This window comes from Gopherus evgoodei, chromosome 3, assembly GCF_007399415.2.
Source record: "Gopherus evgoodei ecotype Sinaloan lineage chromosome 3, rGopEvg1_v1.p, whole genome shotgun sequence".
Taxonomy (NCBI): Eukaryota; Metazoa; Chordata; order Testudines; family Testudinidae; genus Gopherus; species Gopherus evgoodei.
The window spans coordinates 113,554,114-113,578,333 of record NC_044324.1 but is presented as its reverse complement, the minus strand read 5'-3'; the positions used below and the strand labels follow the sequence as shown (position 1 = coordinate 113,578,333).

The following is a 24,220-nucleotide window of genomic DNA, read 5'->3' as shown; positions in this document are numbered from 1 at the left end:
AGAGTATTTAGGTGCATTATTGAAATCAGTTGGAATTAGGGTCCTAGGCACTTCTGAAAATCCCAGTAGACATATCTGCGTGTTTAGGCAACTAAATAACTTTAAAAATATGGTCGTTTGTCATTTTGGTTTTTCTTTATTCTATAGTAAGCAGTTGCAGACACAGATATGTATTTACAGTATTTCTCTTCATGTTCCCCTATTTAAAATTAAATTGCTTCGTGTTGAGTTTTAAACTTTGCTGGTGGTTTTTTTTATCCTTTTTGTAAGGAGTAAGGAGGTCCTCTGACATTGTAAACAAAGAAACCAACAAACAAATGAAAATCTTTTTGCGGATACAGACTAACACGGCTGCTACTCTGAAACAAATGAAAAGGCACTCTGGATGTATTCTGTTTTTAAACAAGTGGGTTGCATAGTTGTGCTGGGGCTTGTGTGCAGCCTACAAAATCTTTCAACAGTAAGCTTTTATTTAAAAGTGCCTAATGCTGGTTACATCTAGAAAGATAGCTTTGCAAATAGTTGCAGCAACTAAGATGATTAAATGTAAAACATTGGCTGATGTGCATTTAAGAAACATTTGATATGACTATAACTTCTTAAAAGATGAGATTTGTATGTGTTAAGTATAAAAGTTGGGGTTGTGGGAATATTACATGGTCAGATAAGGAATAGCTGTTTTCTTTGACCATGTCTGTATGGGGTGTGTTTTTACTACTTGTGAACATTTGTGCAAATTATTATTATTTATTATTACACCAATGTTTGCAGAGTCACTGAACTCTTGTTTTTGTATGGAAACTAGAATATTTGTGTGTGCACAAGGCTTTTCTCATTTAAAAAACTTTAGCCATCCAGTGACAAAGTAGAAACACAACCAAATGTCTCAAGAGTCTGCTCATACACCATAAATAGCAAATAGTTGTAATGAATGTTCAGAGAACTCCTAGTCTGAAATTTCTTTACATAAACTTTGAAAAATTATGAATTATGACTAGGACCCGGATTCAGCAAAGCATTTACACATATGATTTAGGTGCTTTGCTTATTAGGGGTGAGATTTATGCATGTGTTTAAAATTTAAACATGTGCTAAAGTACTTTGATTCATGGCCTATATATGTAAAAAGTTGAAGCTCGAGAACAGAAAAATGGGCTGAATTAATTGAATAAACTTTGTTATGAATAGATAAAAACTAGTATACGCTACTTTAACCCACTTCACACTGAACTTTAAAACAAACTAATTATGGCCAATGCACTTATTTTTTAAGCGGAAACAGTGCAAACTTCTTGAGATTTAGGGTCATGAAGTTATAAGTTGAGTCCTAAGTAAAAATATTTGAGAACTCTTGGTCTAGATTTTTTTTATCCCTTTGAAAGTCTTCATAAACTTGATTTTTTTGTTACAGAATACTGAACTGGGTAGAATTGTGCATTATATTTAAAGGTACATGGATATTGACTTCTGCATGGAGGGTCTCCTCTTTTGGTGGAAGGGGGCCATCCGAGGTATAAAAGTATGGACTCTCCTTTGCCTAGTGCAGTTCTCTAGGCTAATAATTACAAAATGAGATTCTTTTTTTCCAAATTAATTAATGCAAGCTACCATCAATACATATTTTCTTTAGCTAGATTTTGTATTCAAACAATGGGATACTTGTTTGAAGGGAAACTATTTTTAATATTCTGCTCCTGCTTGTTGTAGCTGCGCAGTTTATTTACTCAAGACGTGACAAACCCTCAGCATTTGCTGAGCAATTAGAAGAAGGGTATGGCTATGAAGATGCAGAAGAACCTGCCAAGAATATTACATCCAATCACCAGCTAACTGGAGTTGACCAAGGTAATTGTTAAGAACAGTTAATCAGTTCAATCTTGTTTTCATTCTTCTGTGACTTAAAGACCTTTATTGAAATCCTTTTATATTGATTATCTTTTATTGATAACCGACTTTTATTACTCGCTTACTTTATCAAACTGCCCACCATTTTGGGGCCAAATAGTAGAACACCCATGAATTCTAAGGAATGGTCATATCTAATAATACATTTCAAAATGATCTTTAGAAGGCTTCAGTTTCTAGCTATAGAATCTTGTTATGCCTTTCTCCGCTAGATTAAAGAATCATTTAGTGTACCCAGTATTTTCTCCTTGTGAAGGTACTTGTATATTATAATCAAGTCACTACTACTATTTTTTTGTGGACACCAGAACTGGGTACAATATTCCATTATTGGTCTCACCAGTGTCATACAGAGGTAAAACTGCCTCCCAACTCTTTCTCACAACTCCGCTTTTATTGAAGAATTGCATTTGTCCTTTTTGCCACAGCTTTGCACTGGAAACTCCTGTTAAGTTGCTTGCTCACTGTGACCCCTATATCCTTTTGAGAGTCATTGCTTTCTAGAATACAGACACCCCACCCATTCTTTAGATACGGCCTGAATTCCTTGTTTCCTGACTGTATAACTTTGCATTTTGCTGTATTAAAATGCATTTTGTTTGAATGGCTCCAGTTTACCAAGAGATACAGATCTTTCTGTGTGACTGCCTTGTCCTGCTCATTATTTACTACTCTGCCAATCTTTGGGGTCACAGGCAAGTTTTGTCAGTACTGTTTTTATATTTACTTTCAGATAACTGCTGAAAATGTGTACTAAAGTCTAATACTGATTCCTTTGGAACCCCTTTAGAAATATTCCCATTCAATGATAATTCCCTGTTGTAAAATTTTTGAGTCTGTCAGCCGGTTTTTAATCTATTTTGTGTATGCTCTACTGATATTGTATAGTGCTGATTTTTTATTTGGAATGATGTGCTGTATGGAGCTAAATGCCATACAAAAGTGTAAGTATATTACATCTATCTTCACAGTTACCTTTATCAACCAAACTTGTAATTTCATCAAAGAGTGAAATCAGATTTTTTGACCTTTTTCCTCTAATGCCATGTTTACTGGCATTTACTATATTTCTGTCCTTTAATCTGTTATTCATTGAATCTTGTATCAGCTTTTCATTATTTTGCCTGGGATTTATGTCAGTCTAAGTGGGCCATTGTCCAGATTATCTCACTTGTCTTTTTTTTGAATAATGGCACAACATTAGTACTCTTCCAGTCTTTTAGAATTTATTCTGTATTACAGGATATATTAAAAATTAACATCAGCAGGCCAGAGATCTTCCGAGCCAACTCTTTTGGACTTTTGGGTGCAAGTCATCTAGGCCTCCTGATTTAAATGTTTATCCTTGATAAATAATGTTTAATGCCCTCCTTGGTTACTAAGGAACTGGAAGGTGCTTCATCATCCTCATGTATTATAAATTCATTATCCTGCTTTTTTTCTTCAGATGCCAGCCAGAAAGATTTATTGAACACCCTGCTTTTTCTGCATCCTAATTAACAATTTTGCCATCTCCATCTAGTAATGGGCTTATTCCATTATTAGGATTACTTATGTTGCTTACATACTTAAAACAACAGAAAACCAAAAAAACTCCTCCATCTTTTATTGTCCGCAGTCCTGCGAAGCATATATTTTTCCCTGATGCCTTCAGCTTCCCTTATCAATTTTCAGCACATTTAACTTCTAATTTTTATCTATTGCTATCTATTTCCCATGTGTTATAAATTGCTTTTTCATTTCTAATTACTGCCTCCACTTTGGCACTATATCAGGTTTTAGCCAAAATTGTCCTCTCCTTTGATAGTAGAATTGTAACTTTTTGGTCATCTGATAAACTCTTCTTAAAGAACTCACCATTTTTATTGACATTTTTCTTTCTGAATTTTCCTCCCAATCAGTTTTGCTCATAATTGTCCTCAGCTTTGGGAAATTAGTACTTTTGAAGTACCAAGTATATATTTTACTGGTTGGAATCTTCTTCTTTTTGCCCGCAATATAATCAGGTCATGGTAAGTGATCACTAGTCAACCAGAAACTCTGAGTCTAGTGATTAATTCAGCTTTATTCACCGTAATGAGGTCCAAAGTAGTTCTGACATTGGTACATGTTTTTGTGTTAGAAAACCATCTTAAATAAGTTTGAGAAACTGTAATGATATTTAATTGCTATCTGCATGAGACTTCCAGCATATATTTCCCATAAGAGTTTTCTTTCCACACGTTTCAGAGGAGGAGTTTAAGGAGTAATTCATCCTGTTCTCTGGTTTGATTTGGTGGTCTGTAAAAGACCCCCACCATTACCTTCTCCTGCATTTTATTAGCACTAACTAACTATGGGGAAGATAAGGTTTCTACACTATTGTTAAAATAGCCACATTGCTTATACTGCATGTATCATTGTTAGTTTTCTGGTTAAATATGTAGTTTGTTAAATGTATACCATAAAATAGTCAGCCTGTAGAACCTATCCAAGTTAACTTTGCTCTGAATACTGTATCATCTTTTTTGAGAGCCTCTGTACATTTCCACTTAAGGGGAACAGTGCGCTGGTTGCACAAACCCTGTTAAACTGTCACTCTGACTTTGCATGAGTAATGCCATTTGGCACTCGTATAAGAGACTGAGTGAGTATGGTTGATCATCACTTGATCACGTTTATAATGTGCAAGCTGAATAAAGTCCAGACCAGTAATATATACACTTGGTGTTTTAATAGGGCAAATTTCACAAAGCTGAAAACAATTATGAGCCAAGTCAGCTAGTTGGAAGAATTTAATCAGAAAAATGTGAATGAGAATTCGGGAATCATTTAAGAACACCTTACTGGTTGCCCCAAAAGCCACAATAGAGGAAGAAGGTTTTACTGGTTTAAAACAGACCTTGTTTAGAGGAAAAGTGGAGGGAGCTATACAAAATTAAAAAAATTATTTATATATATTGGCATTAATTACATTGTATATATCAAGAAGAGGAAGTTGATAGTAATGAATATAAATTGGAAGTTAGAAATTGTAGAATAATAAGGGAAGCTAAGGGGCACATGGAGAAATTTGTGGCCAGCAGAGTTATGGACACTAAGAAGTTTTTAAAAAATGTGTTAGGAACAAAAAGACTCCTGACAATGACAAAGACTCCTCCCCATCATTAGAGGGAAATGGTGAATTACAAATAATAATGCAGTAAAGTCAGGAGTGTTCCATAAATATTTCTTTCTGTATTTGGTGTGTTGGGGTGGGGAAAGATCTAGTCTCATCATATGGCCATAACATTCTTTCCATTCCACTAGTAACTCAGGAGGATGTTAACAAGAACGAAAGGTAGACATTTTTAAATCAGCAAGGCCTGATAACTTGCACCCAAGAGTTCTAAAAGAGCTGGCTGAGGAGGTCATTGGACTGTTAATGTTGCTTTTCAGTAAGTTTTGGAACAGTGGAGAACTTTCAGAAGGCTGGAAGAAATCTAATGTTGTCCCAATATTTAAAAAAAGTAAATGGGATGACCTGGGTAATTTATAGGTCTGGCAGCCTGACACCAATCCTGTGCAAGATAATGGAGCAGCTGATATGGGACTTGATTAATAAGAATTACAGGAGGGTAATGTAATTCATGCCAATCAACATGGGTTTATAGAAAATAGATCCCATCAAAATAACTTTATCTTTTTTGGATAAGATAACAAGTTTGGTTGATAAAGGTAATAGTGTTAGTGTAATATACTTAGGCTTCTGTAAGGTGTTTGATTTGGTACCACACAACATTTTGATTTAAAAAAAAATTAGAACGATATAAAATTAACTTTTGTTGTTTGTCGTGTTGTTGTAGCCATGTTGGTCTCGGGATATGAAACCCACAAGGTGGATGAGGTAATATCTCTTACTGGACCAACTGTCTTGATTAAACCTGAAGAAGAGCTCTGTGGAGCTCAAAAGCTTGCCTCTTTAATGAACAGAAGTTGGTCTAATAAAAGATATTATCTCACCCACCTTGAGTCTCTTATAAAATTAAAATCTTGTACTTTAAATGGTTTAAAAACTGGCCAACTGTTAGGTCTCAAAATACAATTTTCATCAGGCATGGGTATTTCCAGCATCAGTTCTTGGCCCTGAGCTAATTAACATTCATATCCATGACCTGGGAGAAAACCTATCAGCATCAGTGATAAAATTTGCAGAAGACACACGAATTGGGGAGTAGTAAGTGATGTAGAGGACAGGTCACTGATTAAGAGCAATCTGGTTCGCTTGGAAAACTGGGTGCAGGAAACAAAATATTTTAGTATGGCTAAATGTATACAATTAGGAACAAGAATGTAGGTCATATTACAGAACGGGGGACTCTATCCTGGGAAATAGTGACTATGACAAAGGTTTGGGAGTCATAGGGCATAATCAGCTGAACATGAGCTCCCACTGGGATGCTGTGGCCAAAAGAGCTTATGTGATTCTTGGATGCATAAAGGGGAACCTCAAGTAGGAGTAAACAGGTTATTTTATCTCTCTATTTGGCGCTGGTGTGGTTGCTGCTGGAACAGTGTTCTGTTTTAGTGTCCACAATTCAGAAAGAGCTGTGAGAATGATTAAAGAATTAGAAAACATGCCTTATAGTGATAGACTCAAAGAACTCAATTATTTAGCTTAACAAAGAGAAGGTTAAGGGGTGACTTGATTAGTCTGTAAGTATTTACTTGGGGAGCAAATATTTAATAATGGGCTCTTCAGTCTAGCAGAGATAGGTATAATGATGTAATGGCTGGAAGTTAAAATATATATGGAGATACTGATCTCATAGAACTGGAAGGGACCCTGAAAGGTCATGAAGTCCAGCCCCCTGCCTTCACTTCAGGACCAAGTACTGATTTTGCCCCAGGTCCCTAAGTGGCCCCCTCAAGGATTGAACTCGCAGCCCTGAGTTTAGCAGGAAATAAGGCTTACCAGTGAGAGTAATTAACCACTGGAACAATTTACCAGAGGTTGTGGTAGATTCTCCATCACTGATAATTTTTAAATATGTGCTCTAGGAATTATTTTGGGGAGGTTTTGTTAACTGTGTTATAGTGGAGGTCAGGCTAGATGATCCCAATGGTGATCCTTATGGTCTTAATCTTAGACTCTAGCATCATCAGTTTCTTTACTGTTGTGGTGGAGGGTATACAGAAACCTTTGCTTTGTCCATGCCTGTACACTCAGACCCTTACTTAGCACCTCTTCTCAGCTTTATAAATGTGTGTGTGTGTCTGTGTGTGTTTGTAGTTAATAGTGGATTTTGGTAGTTTTGAGAGAGTTTTCTTCCTTTTTTGTGTAACTTGCATGACTTTACGTAAAAATATAAGCATGGCCATACGTGGTTAGACCAGTGGTCCATCTATCCCAGTATCTTGTCTTCCAGCTGTGGCCAGTGCCAGAAACTTCAGAGAGCGTGAACAGAACAGGGTATTTATTAATTGATCCATCCCCTGTTGTCCAGTCCCTGCTTCTAGCAGTCAGAGTTTTAGGGACTTTGAGCGTAGGGTTGAGTTGCTGATCATCTTGGCTAATAGCCATTGATGGATCTATTCTCCATAAACTTATCTAATTCTTTTTTGAACCCAGTTGTACTTTTGTCCTTTACAGTATCCCTGGCAGTGAATTCCACAGGTTGACTGTGCATTGTTTGAAGAAGTCCTTCTGTATGTTATTTTTAACCTTGCTGCCTATTAATTTCATTGTGTACCCCCTCATCCTTGTGTTATGTGAATGGGTAAACAGCACTTCCTTATTCACTTTCTCTCACACCATTCATGATTTTATAGACCTCTATCATACTCCCCCCATAGTTGTCTTTGAAATTTCAGGGGTCCTACACCTGGTCTCCCAAAGGGGGTTCATGATATCCCTCAATATTTCGGGGGAAGTCTGAAGAGCATGCTTAGTGTCTCATCTGCCTGGGAGATGCTGCTCTGTAGTAATATTGGTTTGCATAGCTCACGAAACTCAAGCTTGTTGGACAGACAGTTCTGACTCTATACTTCATGAGAGAAAAGTTGAATGCACAGACTGAGACTCCAGAAGGCCAGGGTTCCATCCAGGGCCCCACATGTCTGTCTTTGGTGATGAAGCCCGTGACCACATAATGGCCCAAGTCATTTGCCTTTATGCTGGCTTCAGCACTAGACTTAAGTGAGGTTGAGCACAGGTTTGTCTAGTCCATGACTCTTCCATTTAATGTGATGATCAATAAACCACTGAGCTGTCTGCACTGGTGACCTTGCTAAGACTCTTCCAGAGTCTTAAGGTTTGGCACTTTAACCTGGTTCTGGCAGCATGCCAACAAAACCTGACACTTCAGAGGGCCTCTGGACAACTTTGTTATCAGACCTTGGAAAAAATGATGCCTCCTTGAACCCAGAAGTCTGGCACTGATGACTTAGCCCATATAGCTGCCATGCTTGTAATATATCTCTCTGCAAATTTCTCTCAACTTTTCCTGCCAAGAGAAAGGAGAAGAGAGATTGTCTCTCTCAAAACGAAAAAAAACATTGGCCCCATTCTAAGGATAATACTCCAGAGCAACCACACCAGCACTGGAGTCTACAATGCAGTGATCCAGCACCACCAGCAGACTTTTCTCCTATTCAGATCTCTTTGACTCTGTCCACATCCTCAGGCCTCAGTGTTGCACTCACGTTTAAAATGTTAGCATCCCATTATTATTATAGTCTTCTCTAGATACATTATCTTCTGGTCCGGAACAGTTTCAAAATCCTCTAGCATGAATCTGCGTTTTGGTGCTGGCAACTGTCTGCGCCATCAGTATGGGATTTGAGGGTCATTCATGTTCACCTTGTCAGCAAGAGCATGCTGTCCCTAACTTTGGGGGCAGTTCCTCTCTGTCCTTGTGAGTTTGAAAGGATTTTATGTAGGGACCTGTCCAGTTGCTAAGTGGTCCTATGGATATGACTTGCATATTTTGTGATGGGGTGCTCTATTCACCGCAGGTATGGGGCTTCCTTCTTGTCTTCTGGGGAATAGCTTACCAGGTCAACGCCCCTTGCTGTTTTTGCACTCTGCCTCTTTGTCTGCAGCTCATGTCTCACCCCGGAGTTGCTGCAGGCATCTTTGTGACTCGGTTCTCTGGCTTGGTCACTATTTTGGCTTCCTCTTCCTGGGGGTTGGAAAGTTTCTTCCCACACACAGGCTCAGGCATTCTTCCTACATACTACCCCTGCTGGTGGCGCTTTCCCACTGGCTGCTTTGGGAACCCTGGCTCGTCCTCTACTCCGGGTTCCTGGTTCAGTGACCCTCTAGTCAGCAGTCAAGGTCTGTTTCACTCTGTACCTTGCTGCATTTCCCTGAGTCCTTTTCTAACCCTTTGGGCTCTCCCTTACGTCTTTGGGTCTGCCAGCTTCAGCACTCCCTCCTTCAGGGAACAACCGCAGCCTACACGTCTCTGTAGACTCCAGACACTCTTCCCTTTTCCCACGGAGTGATTAAAGCCTTTCCCAGCAGCCTCTTCTGTTGCCAGCCTCCTGGCTTATATAGGCTCTGCCAGTTCCTTTCGCAGAAGGTGAGCTTCTTCTAATTAAGGCTTTTTTTCCTCAGCCTTCAGCCTAATAGGTTAATTGGCCCATTTGACTTCATTAACCCCATAAGGGCAATTGTGCAGTGTACACTCCATCACAGGCCTTTTATAGGTTGTGAAGCCTACGAACAGAGGGTCTGCCTTACTTATCATGTGAATCTTTCTGGGGAAACACCAACCTAGTGTGGGTGGTGCCTGGAGGGTAAGAATCATGGAAGATGCATAAATTTAAGGTATGTAGTTCTTTAACAGAACATGGCAGTGTAGCAGAGGTGGCACAGTTGGTTTCATTTTCCCAAAAAAATGCTTCCAAGCATTCAAAAGTTTGGAAACATTGCCTTAGAGGGGATTGCACCCTTACACATTTATCTTTATAAAATGGCATTGACCATGACTATTACTTCTATCAGGAGAGCTAGTGAAAAATTACAAATCCTGATGGCTAATCTCATACTACATTACATAAGGCAGCGGTTCTCAGCTTAATGCACAATGTGTTACCTGGGCTTCAGGCCAGGTGGAAGGCAGCTGCAGCCTGGACCCTGACCCAGAACTCTGCCGCGCGGGACTGGCTGCCCGCCCCGACCCCCATGGGGGCCGCCCTCTGCTGGGCCAGCCAGCTGCCAGGCCCAAACCTCACACCCGACCAGAGCTGGCGAGGCTGAATGGCTGCCCTGGACCCCAGACTCCTGCCATGTGGGTGGGCCGGCTGCCCTAGACCACAGACCCCGGAGCTTGCAGGGCAGGGCCAGCTGACTGGACCCCCACCATGAGGGGCAGGCCGCAGCCCCGACCTCGTCCCTGCTGTGCTGGACAACGGGGCAGCCCGCACCCTCGTGGTGGGCAGACCGGAACTTGGCGGACCCTAGCCACGGGCCACCCTTTAGCCTTGAGCTGTGCTGCAGTTGTGTTCTAATTGGGCCGCATGCAGGCTGCGGGTTGAGAACCGCTGACTAGGACACCGTGGTCCTCCCAGTCACATCCTAAGTTAATTCCCAAGTGGTTTTACACCTTCACACTCAAGCAGTCCATCCGCTCCCTGTCTTTTTCCCGTGGCCTATGGAGGTGAGTCTTGTTTCCATATGTTACTGTGAAAAAGGTTCTGTCTTTCCATTTGGAAATAACTAAACTTTATGCGTTCAACAGATCGTTTTAGCTTATGGGAGGACAAGTGCCATATTCACCAGAATTATTAGAGGATTAGATCCTACCCATTTTGTTATAACATAGCTGAAGTCCATATCCCTCAGGGCTTAAGGCTCACTTGGTAGGCCAGTGCTGAGTCTGTGAGATGCCTTAGACTTATCTCAGTGCTGACTGTACAGAACAGCTATTTAGTAATTCTGTTTATAAACTCAGTAAACTCTAGTTCTTAAATTTAGCATCACACTATAATGATGGGTTTAAGAGAGCTGTTTCTCAGTCTTTTCCTGAGACTCTTCAGGCTACATTAGCTGGGGTTGTACTACTCACTAGTCCCCACTAGTCAGAATGTGCAGGGGTCCATTGAAGCAAAATATCGATTACCTCCCAGTAACAGCGATTCTTTGAAAGTTTGCTTCTGCACATTCACACTTAGCTCTCACCTTCTCTTTTACCCAACAGTTCTCCTGCGCATAGGACTCTGTGGGTACAGGAGAGGAACTGAGCAACTGGGAGCTGCACCTCCCTATAGAGTCTGAATGTTTGCAAAAAGGGGCATGATCATTCAGCTCCCACAGATATGATTTTCAAGAGGGGTTCATGAGTTTGAGGTGGCAGGAGCACCCTCTCGCACAAGTATAAATGCACAGGGTGACTGCAGAATCACAGCTACTAGCAAATAGCCTTTCTGTGGATCTTGATACATTAAAATATTTATTGTGGGACACTACTATGTGTTATCTGAGTTTTCTGCATTTATTTCTCTTAAAAGGAGCCTCAAAGATCTTACGGTTGCTATTGCAGTCATGAGACATGTAATTTGGGTTTTGGCTCAGCACGTACAGCTGGCATTGCTTTAAATCTGGTCTTTACCGCCTGTGAACCCCTTTCATTAAAATGTCAAGTCTCGTGAACCCCTTCCTAAAAATGAATATTTTCAGGGATTTTCTGCCTTACCTGAGGATAAAGTATAAAAGCAGTGATCTTGGAAGTATAAAATTTGTTTTTATGACATGCTTATTACACACTGTTATTTATTATTTATCATTACAGCATTTTATTACATTATGAAAATGGCAACACTCTTCCAAGATCTCACTTTTGCAGCTTGTATCACTTTGATTAAGCCAGTTGTAAGATAAGGCTCCTGGCTTTCATCAAGGAGTATCAGAGTGAAACAGCATGAAGGCATTTAAGAAGCCAACTCATAGAGTTCCTCCTACACAACAGTCAGGTCTTGAGCAGTCCAGGCAAACAACACACGTTACACAAAGCTTAAACTTGTTCTTCATAATAATTAAAAAAGCAGTACTAGCAGCCTGTGTAATTTTAAAAACAGCAAAAACAATCTACCTCCCTTTCAATTTCTTAAAAGGAGTCTTGAAGTTTAAATCTCCTCAGTGTGATAGGTATGCTTGCTTTGTTCTGCATAGCTCTTGGAAGTCCCTGGGGCTCCGGGCTGGCCCTGTGGTGCCTGGGATCCCTAGAGACAGCTCTATCTGCCATTTGAGAATTTTTTCCCGAGAACCCCCTGTGACGTTTCATGAACCCCAGTTTGGGAACCACTGGTGAAGAGGATGATCAGAATCATTACCTTGTCCAGTTCAATGTCAGGGCTCGCTTTTGTTCAGCTGGGTATGGAGGACTTAGGGCTTGCTGATTATTAATGCTGTAAATATAATGGATCACTTTATTGATAGTAGTAGGATGTAATTTTCTTTTTTTCTTTGAATATTGATATTTTATTCCTAAATTTTGAACATTATTAACTTTGCCTTGGTATTTAAATGACCTGCAACAGATAAATCATTTGAGTTAGTGGGTAGAGAGACGGTATCAGAAGTTTCACATTGCATCTTTCTGATTGATGTGTGGCAAAGAAATCTTGAAAGATATATGCTGTGCCTGTAATGGAGATGAAGAAAGTTTTCTTGTCCATCGTAGAACTCTCACTGTGATGATATTTGTTATGCTAGTGCCTAAAGGCCAACCAAGTAGGCCTCTCATTGTGCTAGGACTGTACAATCATGGAGAAGGAGATGATCCCTGCCCCAAAGTGCTGACAGTCTAAGTCAAGGGTTGGCAACTTTTCAGAAGTGTTGTGCCAAGTCTTCATTTATTCTCTCTCTAATGTAAGGTTTCGCGTGCCGGTAATGCATATTAACATTTTTAGAAGGTCTCTTTCTCTAAGTCTATAGTATATAACTAAACTATTGTATGTAAAGTAAATAAGGTTTTTAAAATGTTCAAGAAGCTTCATTTAAAATTAAACTAAAATGCAGAGACCCTCGGACTGGTGGCCAGGACCTGGGCAGTGTGAGTGCCACTGAAAATCAGCTTGCGTGCCGCCTTAGGCACACGTGCCATAGGTTGCCTACCCCTGGTCTAAGTAGACAAGACAGACACAGGCGGGGTGGAGAAGGTAGGGGAAGGGAAGAAGAATTAACAATGAGAGTTACAATGTGAAGGCAGCAAATGCCATGTCAGTTCCATGAGTTATTTTGTTGGTGGGGGTGGGTTGAATAACAGCCAGATTCATCTGTATTTTCTCAAATTGAACAAAGGGTTAAGGGTATGTGACTGAATTTTTTATCTTTGTCAAGGATAATATTGTTTGGTTTCTGTGTATGCCGCCCCAAGAGTGAGGTGGGGGAGGCATTTACCAATCTCTAAAATATTCGTAATGTTAGAATATAAAGGCAAGGTCATTGACATTGGGAGAGGTAGGAAATACTATTCTAATGGATATATAAGTATCATTCATTTAAAACAGGGATAGGCAGCCTCTGGCACGTGTGCCAAAGGCGGCACGTGAGCTGACTTTCAGTGGCAGTCACACTGCCTGGGGCCTGGCCGCCCATCCGGAGGGCTCTGCATTTTAATATAGTTTTAAATGCAGCTTCTTAAGCATTTTCAAACCTTCTTTACTTTATATATAACAAACTTTTGTTGTATGTAGACTTCTAGAAAGAGACCTAAAAACGTTAAAATGTATTCGGCACATGAAACCTTAAATTAGAGTGAATAAATGAAGACTTGGCATACCACTTCTGAAAGGTTGCCGACCCCTGATTTAAAACATGAGAGATCTGTAGTAGGGATCTATGCTAAACAGCCAGTGTGAGGATATTTCTGACTGTCCTTTTTAAAACATAAGGTGGTCCATAAAAGAAATGACCGGACCCACTTTGTCTTACCTGCTCTTAAAAATCTCCAGTGATGGAATGAAGGAATACAAGAGAAATTGCAGTTTAAAACGGAGTGTAATTTACTTATTTTAAAGAGAGAGAGACAAGCACCTGTCAGGGATGGACTAGATAATACTTAGTCCTGCTATGAGTGCACGGGAGTGGACTAGATGACCTCTCAAGGTCCTTTCCAGTCCTATGATTCTATGATTTTGGTTTGTTTTTAGGATTGTCCATCACTTTATTCTGCAGCCTCCCTTTCACTTCCCTTTACTTTCTGTAATGTACGCAATATTAATAGAGAAGTCTGGCTTCAAAGCATATGGATTTTAAGACCCAGAAACCCCTCTCAGTTCTAGGAAAGGTAAGATTTCAAGTAGCTTTAATGCTAAAGCGTTAATCTAAAGATGCTAGCATTTATGGTTATTCAGTTGCTAAGTTCCAAGACCTGAAAAGATGCTGTTTGCCATAAAAGTTAAATACAGTATCTGTAAACACTTAAAATGTGCTGTTAAATGGATATCACATGGTCTTATCAAATTACTTTGAATAGTTTTTAAACTGAATAATTGCATTTCTTCTTTGGCATGAATACTGTTCATGTTGATAACACCTCATAATTAAGTGTTCAGCCCTTTAAAGACAATTTTACAATCATTAAATGTATTTCTTATAGTAATGTTTTGGTGAAATAATTGAAAAACTCTTCAGTGCAGGGGGTAAGAGAGCCTGCAAGAGGAAGAAATCAGTTTGCAATGATTTTATAATTACCATTTCTGTCCCACCCCAAATATATGTATTGCAAGTATGGTTTTAGTAATTTATCACGCCATTTTGTGAAAATACACGTTTTATAATTTTATAACTACTGATGTCTTTTGTAGCCCGTCTTTATTTGTGCCTTGATCAGATGAGAGAAGTGCTGGGGGAAACTGCACCAGAGCAGGTGATGGTGGAAGCAGTGCTGAATAGTAAATTTGATGTACAGAAGGCTTTGGATTTTGTGCTTGCACAAGACAGTAAGCAAAATGTGAAGACCAAGAATGAAGAAGCTGTGACTACAGGAAAGACAACAAAAGGTATGCTTTTATTTAATTATGTTTTGGTTTAGATTAAAGTTCACTGGCTGTGCATAGGATACTTGAGTTTTTAGAACTGGAAGATACTTGCACTGTTATATCAAAATTACTCATTGGAAAACAAAACAAAGTTCTCAATCTTCTATTTCTAAATACATTTCATGGTTTTTAAGATATATAGAGAACATCTCTTTAAAGGAAGCAGTAGATTTTTACTAAACTTAAAATCAAGTTTTAGTTTTAGACTTGGTCCTCCCTCCTAAATTCAAATGTAAGTAACCACAATTCCCAATGAAATTCTGTTTTCTAATAAATACTTCAATTATGTTACTACTTACGTTATCCAACTGCTAACTTCTGTATTTTTTTTTTTGAGACAGCAAATTTTAAGACATTTTAAATGTTTGCTTGTGATATAGCAAGACTGTTTTTGTAGAGCTAGTACAATAGCTTGGTTGTGTGGATTCAGACATCTCAAGAGTTGATATTCATTTACTAACATAGTGTTTCTTTTGGTGGATAATTGTAATAATTTTGCTAAATGATTGAATAAATGCCCTTCAGAACTCAGTTCTATTTGATTATAGAGACAATGATGCAATGCAATTTTTCAAGTAACATTTAGTAATTAAATGCCTTTCATGTTTCTTCTTAACTTTGCTGTTGCTGTCTCCTTAAAAAAATGGAATTTTTCGTTGTGACCATGCATCTGTCTGAAAATTATTGGCTATTGTAAGGTAAGGAGATTTACTTTGTTCAGAAACTTTTGCTTATTCGGAGAACTTGTCTTACTTAATAGAAAACTCTTCAGCAAACACCAACATGTCTGAGCTCAGTAGCCTGACAGTCAAAGCTAAATCACCTAGTTACTTTTCAACTTTAAGTGACAAAACACTCTTCAAAGCTAAACATTCTAAAATATCCTCAATAGAAAAGAAAATATCTGAATCGTCTAATAAATCTTCAGGAGTTCTATATTCTTCCCTCAGTAATGATATGTATGAAGAATCATGTTATGAATCTGTCAGTAAACATGTAGCAGTACGGCTACCAGACAATACCAGCACATTAAGTTTGATTTCCAGCAACGAAAACAAAATTTGCTTAAGTATAGGTTCTGAGTTATTGGAAGCTAGTCAGTCTGAAAATCCTGCCTGGAAGCAGTTGGAGTGCAAGGAATCACAGGACTTGAAATCTTTGCTGATGCAGATATAACTAATGACTATTTGAGTCTCCAAGACAGGGGACTGCTTGGGGTCCAAAATTCTTCAGATCATAATAGTAGAGGAAGTATGGATAGTAGTCCTGGCTTAATGAGTTCTGTAGGGAAACTGACACTTGATAATGATATAAACTGTACTCAGAATAGAAAGACTGAGCGTTTTGAAAATTTTCCTTCATTTCTACAAAGCACCAGGCAAGAGATCTCATCTACAGACATGGATAGTTTGCCATTTTCAAACTCTGGGGGTCCATCACTGGCTGACCTACTTCAAGAGCACCAGGAAAGTAATTCAAGCCACTGTTCTTTGTCTGATCTTTATAACCAAACATCTATGAGTTTTATAGATTTGAAATTGGGATCCTCACCATTGTCACAACTAGCTGGTCAACATCAAGCTGCAACAGGGATGTCAGAATTAACAGGATCTCTGTCTTCTCTGGCATTGTCTCAGGCGTCTCCAGTAAGAGAACTTGAGAATTTGTCACTTTCAGATTTAATTGCGGAAACCATTGAAGTAGATAATCCTCAAGAAGCAAAAGACTGTTTGAGGTTCAGTATAGCTGAAATGTGGCCTCCTGCAGGAGTAAACACAAACATTGACTTAAGTGTCCTTATAAAAAATCCAGAAGTATCTGCAGAAGCAGTAGCACGCCAGTCAAATACCATAGTCCCAGAAACTAAAGTTTTAAGTTCAAAGCAAGGAAAAAGTATTATTTTAGTTAAAGGAAATAAAAAAAGCAAAAAAGGACGTATTTCTAAGAGCCAGGATCTCTCTCTCTCATGGATGAAGGCTCTTTGTGCCAGACCGTCAGCTTTTGCTTTAACTTTGTGTCTCCGTTATCCTCCAAAAGGATGTAAAAGGCGCACGATTGATATCCATAAGACTTTCCTATACAGTAGGCAAGTAAAAGAAGTAAAAAATAAGGAAATTGACCCTTTAATATCAATAACACCATTTGACTTTAAATCAGCATCTCCTGATGACATTGTAAAAGCTGGACAAAAAAGAGCCTTTACAAGAGACTAGTGTAAAGTAGGGGAAAGAAATAGAATTTATCCTTCAGAGCCTTTTGAAATGATTTTATAAATTTTGTATTGGGTTACTTTATGACCTAGAATTCACATTCTATATTTTTTAATTATACATTTGATAATTCTCAACAAATAGTTGGTGATCAAAACATTTGTGAACTTTTAAACTACTGCACTGAGTGTCTGTATTTTTATTTTTTGCATACTTTTCATTAAGATACAACATCTTAATTTTCACAAACTCTTAATCTTTAATACATAGGAATTGCACATATATAGAATACTACTATACAAAAGTATATTTCTAAGTAAGAAAAAATAGACTTAATTTGGGGAAAAAAAATCCTAGCTATACCATTCTATTTTATTGTTTGGAACAATTGCAGAACAAAACCTAGAATCGATATTACTCTGGATTAATTTTATTAGATGTACTTAAATTTAAAGTTTCTGGTAGGTTATATAATTAAACTGTCTTGTGTCACGGTTTAATTTCCAACTGTTGCTCATTTCATTCTCAATTTCATTATTCTTTTGTATACTTTGGTCATAGTGATGTCACTAATCTTAGAAAATTATCATATGTTCTCAAAAGCTCCAGTTATTTAAAAGAAATAACCCCAGAAAAATCAGTCAGACCACTATACCTGATGATGAGCCATTTGCTAGCTTTTTGGTGGGACCAGACTTTCTTATGACAACAAAGTACTATAACTTAAGGTTACAATTTTTATATCTGTTCAAAACATCCAAGTGTTAAACCTGGGCATTTAAAGGATATTGGAAAACAATTGTGTGCATAGTATATATTATCAAATTTTTTCCAGTTGGAATCCATCACCTATTTTAAGTCTGTTTTAAGTGTGTTGGAAGAAAAATGTTCTTTTTTTCCCCTTTGGCATTAGTCATGCCTAGTCAAAAGGGAATGACAAGCTATGGGTGCTATTTCTCCTTTTAGGAAAAAGTTACCTTTAGTAATGGAAATGTGTAATGTTGCATTCACTTTTCTTGCTGGAGCCAGTGCTCGTTATTTTGAGTCTTAATATGTGAGGCCAAAGTCAGGTCTTGAACTTCATTTCTTATCCAATAGTCATTGGACTCTGATACTGTCTATAGGTAGTCATACCTTTACAGAGGTGTTTGTCAAATATTAGTAGTTTTTCACTTGGATTCATGGACTACCAGTCAGTATTTTCAACTGTCAATCTGCAGTATATCCTATACAAGTACTATTATTACTAGAAAAATAGACTTGTTTATAGTTTACCATAACTTTATTCAGATATAACCAGGAAACTGTTATGAAATAATGGGTTAAATCTTAATGGTGGAGCTTTAATAAGTTGATTTATAAAAAAGAAACCTTAATATTTAGTATTGTTCCTAGCTTTAAGTAGCAATGTCAGTTTAGTTATAAAAATGTATTTGAAAGCACTGGAATGCAGGTTACATTTGCTGTACACTAATTTGTTTAGCTGGTAGACATTTGTATATTGTCACTATTTAGGGAATTCTTCAAACATATGCGTATCAGACTTTTTTTGTATTGAAGTGTTTTTGATCTTCTAAATTCTCCAGAATAGAGTTCATGGTTCTAGTGCCTTTTAATAAAGATGGTAGCACCGCAGTGTTTATATTCTAACTGATCAGCTTGATTTTTGTTTTAGTCACTCATATCCAGAAGCCTTAAGAAGCCTTCAGTAGGTTAAAACATAATTAATGTAAACATAGCTTGTTTAGGTAAATCAAAGAGCAGAAATAAAACCCAACATCCTCCTATTTTGCTCACAAATTAGATATATTTTCCCCAACATAAACTACATGGAAACAGTTTCTTGAGCCTTATCCTGAAGGATGTCACTTTTTCTCAAATTATCAGAAGAACTTTCTGCTGTCTCACACCTTAAACAGAGAAAGCTCTAGATGACTTTTGTTGCTATCACAGGGCAATCCCTCAAGTACGCTAGTTCTTTTATCATTTAAGATTTTCATAGTAAGTGCTCCAATTTTACTTGCTGAACAATAAGCAAACAAGGTAGATCAGAGTGAGGCTGTTCGCTGGCTCAAAATACTCACAGAATAGTTCAGAAATGTTTTTTAAAAAATCTTCATTCAAGTTATCTGTTTTCTGAAGTCTCTCTAAATATGAACAGCTCTTTACTTGATATCTAGAATCGATTTTTCCTATTAAGATTTTGGGTCTTATCTGAAGAATTTGTGCAATAGACAGATCTCCAAATTTTTTTTAAATGGGATAGTGTGCTACCAGTGATGAAAAAATTGTTTAACATTTTAATAATTTTCTTTTTAATGGCCCAGTCTTTTTTAGTTTACTTTAGGTGATTTTGCTCTTTTCTTGTTCCTGCCGCTTCCTCATGGCTTGAATTAGCTTTTCTAATGGAGGTGTTTCTAATCTCTGGTGGAAGAATTGCTATTATATTTAGTGGAGTAAATTGTTTCTTTGCTTCTGCTGCTTCTGTCTAGTCTTATTGTATTGTCTCTGTTCTCTCATTTCCTCTTTGCTACTCTTCTCCCAAACCCTTTTTTAACATTAGATGCTGCTAGCAGTTTTAGAGCCAAATTCTGCACAAATCATACCTGCACAGAACTCCTGTTGATTTAATCACAAGTTACATGCAAGTCTCTGATGAAAGAATTCAGCACTTAGAACCCAGTCCTGCAATGATATCTGTGCAGATGAAGCCATGGGCCTATGCCGCGCTGCATTGACTTCAGTCGGACTCCAACCACATATGGCTGTCCACCCACACAGATGTCATTGCAGATTGGGGCCTCAGTGTCTAACTTTACATGTAAGTACTAGGTGACTAACCCTTAATGTTTCTCAGATCTGTTGCATTAGTACTGTTGGTGATCCTGAAGATGCTATGCATAATGCTGTTCAGCAGGATAAAAATCATGCGGCGTGTGGTGGGGATTGTCTACCCAGATTGTAATCCTGCAGCCTGAAATGATCCTTGAATAAATATGCACAGAGGGTAAAATTTTCAAAAGGACTAAACTGACATCCTACATCACTTAGGAGCCTAACTTCCATTTAATACAATGAGACTTAGGCCCCTGTGCCACTTAGGCACTTTTGAAAATTTTACCCACAGTTTTGATTTTTAACTAAATGGTAGCATGTTACTGTATTTTTAAAACTGAAACGGGTGTGTAAATAAATTACTCGATAAGAACTATGTTTATGTGGTTCACCACAGAAAATTCTTAATTTTCTTAAACTACCGCATGATATTATGGTACCTGGAATTTTCATATAGCATAATGTTGATTGGTTCCAAAAATGTTTCTACTTAATGAACATTAAAATCTGTTAGTGAAATCCCTTTTTGTTTACATTTTATATAACATAGTCAGGGAGGTGGTTTGTTATAAATATTTCCTTAATGGTTTGCAGCCAGCCTGTAACTTGGCATGTGTGTATATGGGTCACTTGTATTAATTGCTTACATATTGGTATTCAGATTTTGAAATCATAAAGTATTTGTGTCTATGTACACACAATATATACATGAAAGAAAGCATTAAGCTACATGGAATATACTGCTTACACTGTTCAGACTGTTGTAAAGTATCTTTTGTACATTAAATTGTTTTTATATATAATTTTTTAAAATTCGGTGTGTCATTTAGTTTTTTTAATGAAATTGCTTTGTGAATACTGCTTTTCATTTATGTACAAAAAAATAAAACACTTCGTAAAGACTGATTAAATAACACATGATTTCTTGCTAGTGGTTTGTCTTGTACAAATTTTGTTGCTGTTAGCAGTGCACTAGCCATTTCTTTTGAAGAGATACGCCCCAGTGTATGACTCGATTTTGCACAGATGTACCCCTGTTCCCATACAAGTTTCCAGACATGACTGTGGCTCTATGCAGACAAATATCCGCACGTGTGGAATCCAGGTGCAGGATAGGGGTCATAGTTTGCCTTTTTTAGAAATGTATTTGAGAACCTTCACACAGTTAGATTATGGATAGAATTTTTAGGCTTCTCTAAGTTCTAAGCAAAAAGTAGAAAGGAAAGGATCTTAATGAAATAACCATTTGGCTCTAAAGAAAAAATTCTATGCCTGACATTCATTCTCAGGGCTTGTTTATACTTACGGCTAAATCGGTGCTGCCGAATCGATCGCAGCAGTGTCCATGTGGGTCTGGTGAAGACCCGCTACGTTGATGGGAAAGTGCTCTCCCATCGACATCTGTACTCCAGGTCCCCAAGATGTGTAAGGTAAGTCAGCAGGAGAGCGCTCTCCTGTCAACACAGTGCAGTGCAACCTTAGGTATGTCGACTTCAGTTACGTAACTTATGTAACTGAAGTAGCATAACTTAAGTCAACTTTCGGCTTAATTAGACCAGCCCTGAGACCATACATTACAGTGGGGGCAATCAGTGCTGCTACATTTAAGGTTGTAGAGGTGTTCAGGCACTTATAACTATCTGACACTTTTATCTTTCAAGTTTAAATTTTCCAGGCTTTTGTGCTTTTGTGTCTGCCTCTGGGTGTAGTTGTTTTGGAAAAATTGAGCCCCCTTGCCCCCTCCTACCCCCCCCCCCCAAAAAAAAAAAGCTGAGTACAAGGTGATTGGAAAATTAACTTTGTCCATTAAGTAAAAATAAACTTCTTTTAACAGCTTGTGTATGTAGTTCAGGAAGGCTTTACTGCATATATGTGCAGACTAATTATACTCCTTGCCTCAGTTTCTATGCATCTTGAAAGGTAAAAGCTGCACAGCTCCTAAGGAGTCCACGTCTCCTGTGGCATGTCTAAAGTGTGCTGGAGTAGGATGCCCTCCTGTAGACCTTATTAGGAATCTGATACAGAGGATTTCAGTGATTAATCTAGACAAATGAGTAGTTGCATGTCATGGAATTTATTTTTCTGTTTGACAAAACTTAGGAATTTTATCCAAATAACTATGGTAAGAGAAATTAAGGTTGCACAGTGAAACATCCAAAAATCAGAAAATGATAGATAAGGTTGCACATGCATCCTTTCCCCCTCTCCTCTCATCCAGAGCCTCATGACTTCTGTTTAGGTGTGGAATCTCTGCCACTCTACCCTTCTGTCCTCCAGGCCGTTTTCAGAGAGCGGACGGTGGTATTGTTGCTTTTGGGTTCCTTTCTCTCCTGAATAGTTGTGGTGCAGGGCTTTTACTGGGCTAATTTTCCTAAGTAAGAATAGTGTCATTGATATGATTGTCAATTTTGTGACTGTCCACCAGATCAGCATAACAGCAGTGAACATGATCAGTGACTTCATTTTCACTATGTTGCTTTTCACAGCTCTTCAACAAGCAACAGCATAGACACTGGAGTGGTTTCCAGGCATAGCAAGAAAATGCTGCATGGGTTAATATACAGGAGGTTATCTTTGCAAACATAAGGGCTAGAAACTTTTTTAAATGAAAGGTTAAATTTTACAGAAATAAAATGGTTAAGCATCTCTTGTCACATAGGAGGACTTAATTTGTAATTGACAAGTGACTTTTGAATGCTGTCTCATAATTAGGGCCCTACCAAATTCACAGTTTTAGTCAATTTCATGGCCGTAGGATTTTAAAAATAGTAAATTTCATTATTTCACCTATTAAAATCTGAAATTTCACGGTGTTGTACTTTTAGGGATCCTGACCCAAAAAGGAGATTGTGGGTGGGTGGCGGGAATCACAAGGTTATTGTAGGGGGGGTTGCATTACTGCTACCCTTACTTCTGCACTGCTGCTGGCAGTGGCGCTGCCTTCAGAGCTGGACACCGCTTGTAAGTGCCTTTTGGGTCAGGATCCGCAATTTGAGAAATGCTTGTCTCCCCCGTGAAAAATCTGTAGATTACTGGAGGGTGTGGATGGAAGAGGGGGTGAAAGCACACAAAAGGCCAGATTTCATGGGAGTGAGACCAGATTTCACGGTCTGTGACGTGTTTTTCATGGCTGTGAATTTGGTAGGGCCCTACCTATAGTAATTTTGCATGAACCAGTAACTGAACTTGGCAAATAAAAACTGTACACTAAGGACTTTCAGAAAGCAGAAAAATTAAAAAGATTTAAATAAATTTATCCAACTTGTTTTTCATATTTTCTCTGTTAGCTTGCTGATTACCAAAGCTGTTTGTGATTAAATAAGAGCCTGCTCTATCACAGTCTGTTCTATTTAATCCTTCAGTGAAGTGCTAAATTTGATACCTCAGTCATTCATAGAGCAAAAAGACTGTCATAAATGCAAAATTACTAATTGCAGGATCTTCTGAGGATAGCTCTTACTGTAGAACATGCATCTTGCATAATTATCAGATATGCAAATAACACTGAAAGCAAAGTAATTTGGTATAATAAAAGCATCCCCTAGGAAGATAAAACTATAGTAATTCATAGATCAGTGTTTTATTTTATACCAGTTGACTTGACTGAATAGTGAAATTATAATGTTATTTCAGCAAAGTGCAAGCTCAGTTGGCATATTGTGTTCTGTTCTAGTTACTGTCTCAAAAAGAAACTAGATGTGGGAGGGGTTCAGTGACAGGTGCCAAAATTGATTTAAGGCATGGAGAATCTTCCATGTATGACACTGAAAAGATTGAGGCTTTTTAATATGGAGAAATGAGTACGAGGGCATGTGGAAGAGCACGCAAAATAATGAATAATACAGAGAAGGTCAAGCAGGCACTTACTATTTTACATAATGCAAGGACAAGGGCAATTCAATGAAGAATTGAAAGACAACCATTTGAAGTGTACTAAAGGAAATACTACTTTGCATGATACGTGAATAACCCGTGGAATTAATTGCCACAAGATACTGAGGTCAAGAGAGATGTTGAAACATGAGACTTGGGGCTTGTCTACATCAGAAAGTTGCAGCGCTGGTGAGGGAGTTACAGCGCTGCAACTTTGAAGGTGTACACATCTGCAGGGCATCACCAGCGCTGCAACTCCCTGTTTGCAGCGCTGGCCGTACTCCCGTTTTGTCTCGGGTGTAGAGGATCCAGCGCTGGTGATCCAGCGCTGGTAATCCAATGTAGACACTTACCAGCGCTTTTCTTGACCTCCGTGGAAGGAGGAAGCC

The 24,220-nt window shown here is 38.3% G+C and overlaps 1 protein-coding gene across 3 annotated transcripts in view; it reads left to right on the top strand.

Annotated features, from left to right (window-relative positions):
- HBS1L (HBS1 like translational GTPase) overlaps positions 1 to 24,220 on the top strand; it is a 112,221-nt gene that overhangs the window by 5,613 nt on the left and 82,388 nt on the right. The window contains exons 1-3 of one of the 3 annotated variants that reach the window (XM_030556362.1): positions 1,764 to 1,845; positions 14,023 to 14,159; positions 14,680 to 14,874. In XM_030556362.1, coding sequence (XP_030412222.1) covers positions 14,706 to 14,874 — 169 coding nt within the window. In that variant the 5' untranslated portion in view covers positions 1,764 to 1,845; positions 14,023 to 14,159; positions 14,680 to 14,705. Of the gene's footprint in view, positions 1 to 1,707; positions 1,846 to 14,022; positions 14,160 to 14,679; positions 14,875 to 24,220 lie in introns of those variants that run through there. The other 2 variants (XM_030556361.1, XM_030556363.1) reach the window with 2 other exon arrangements.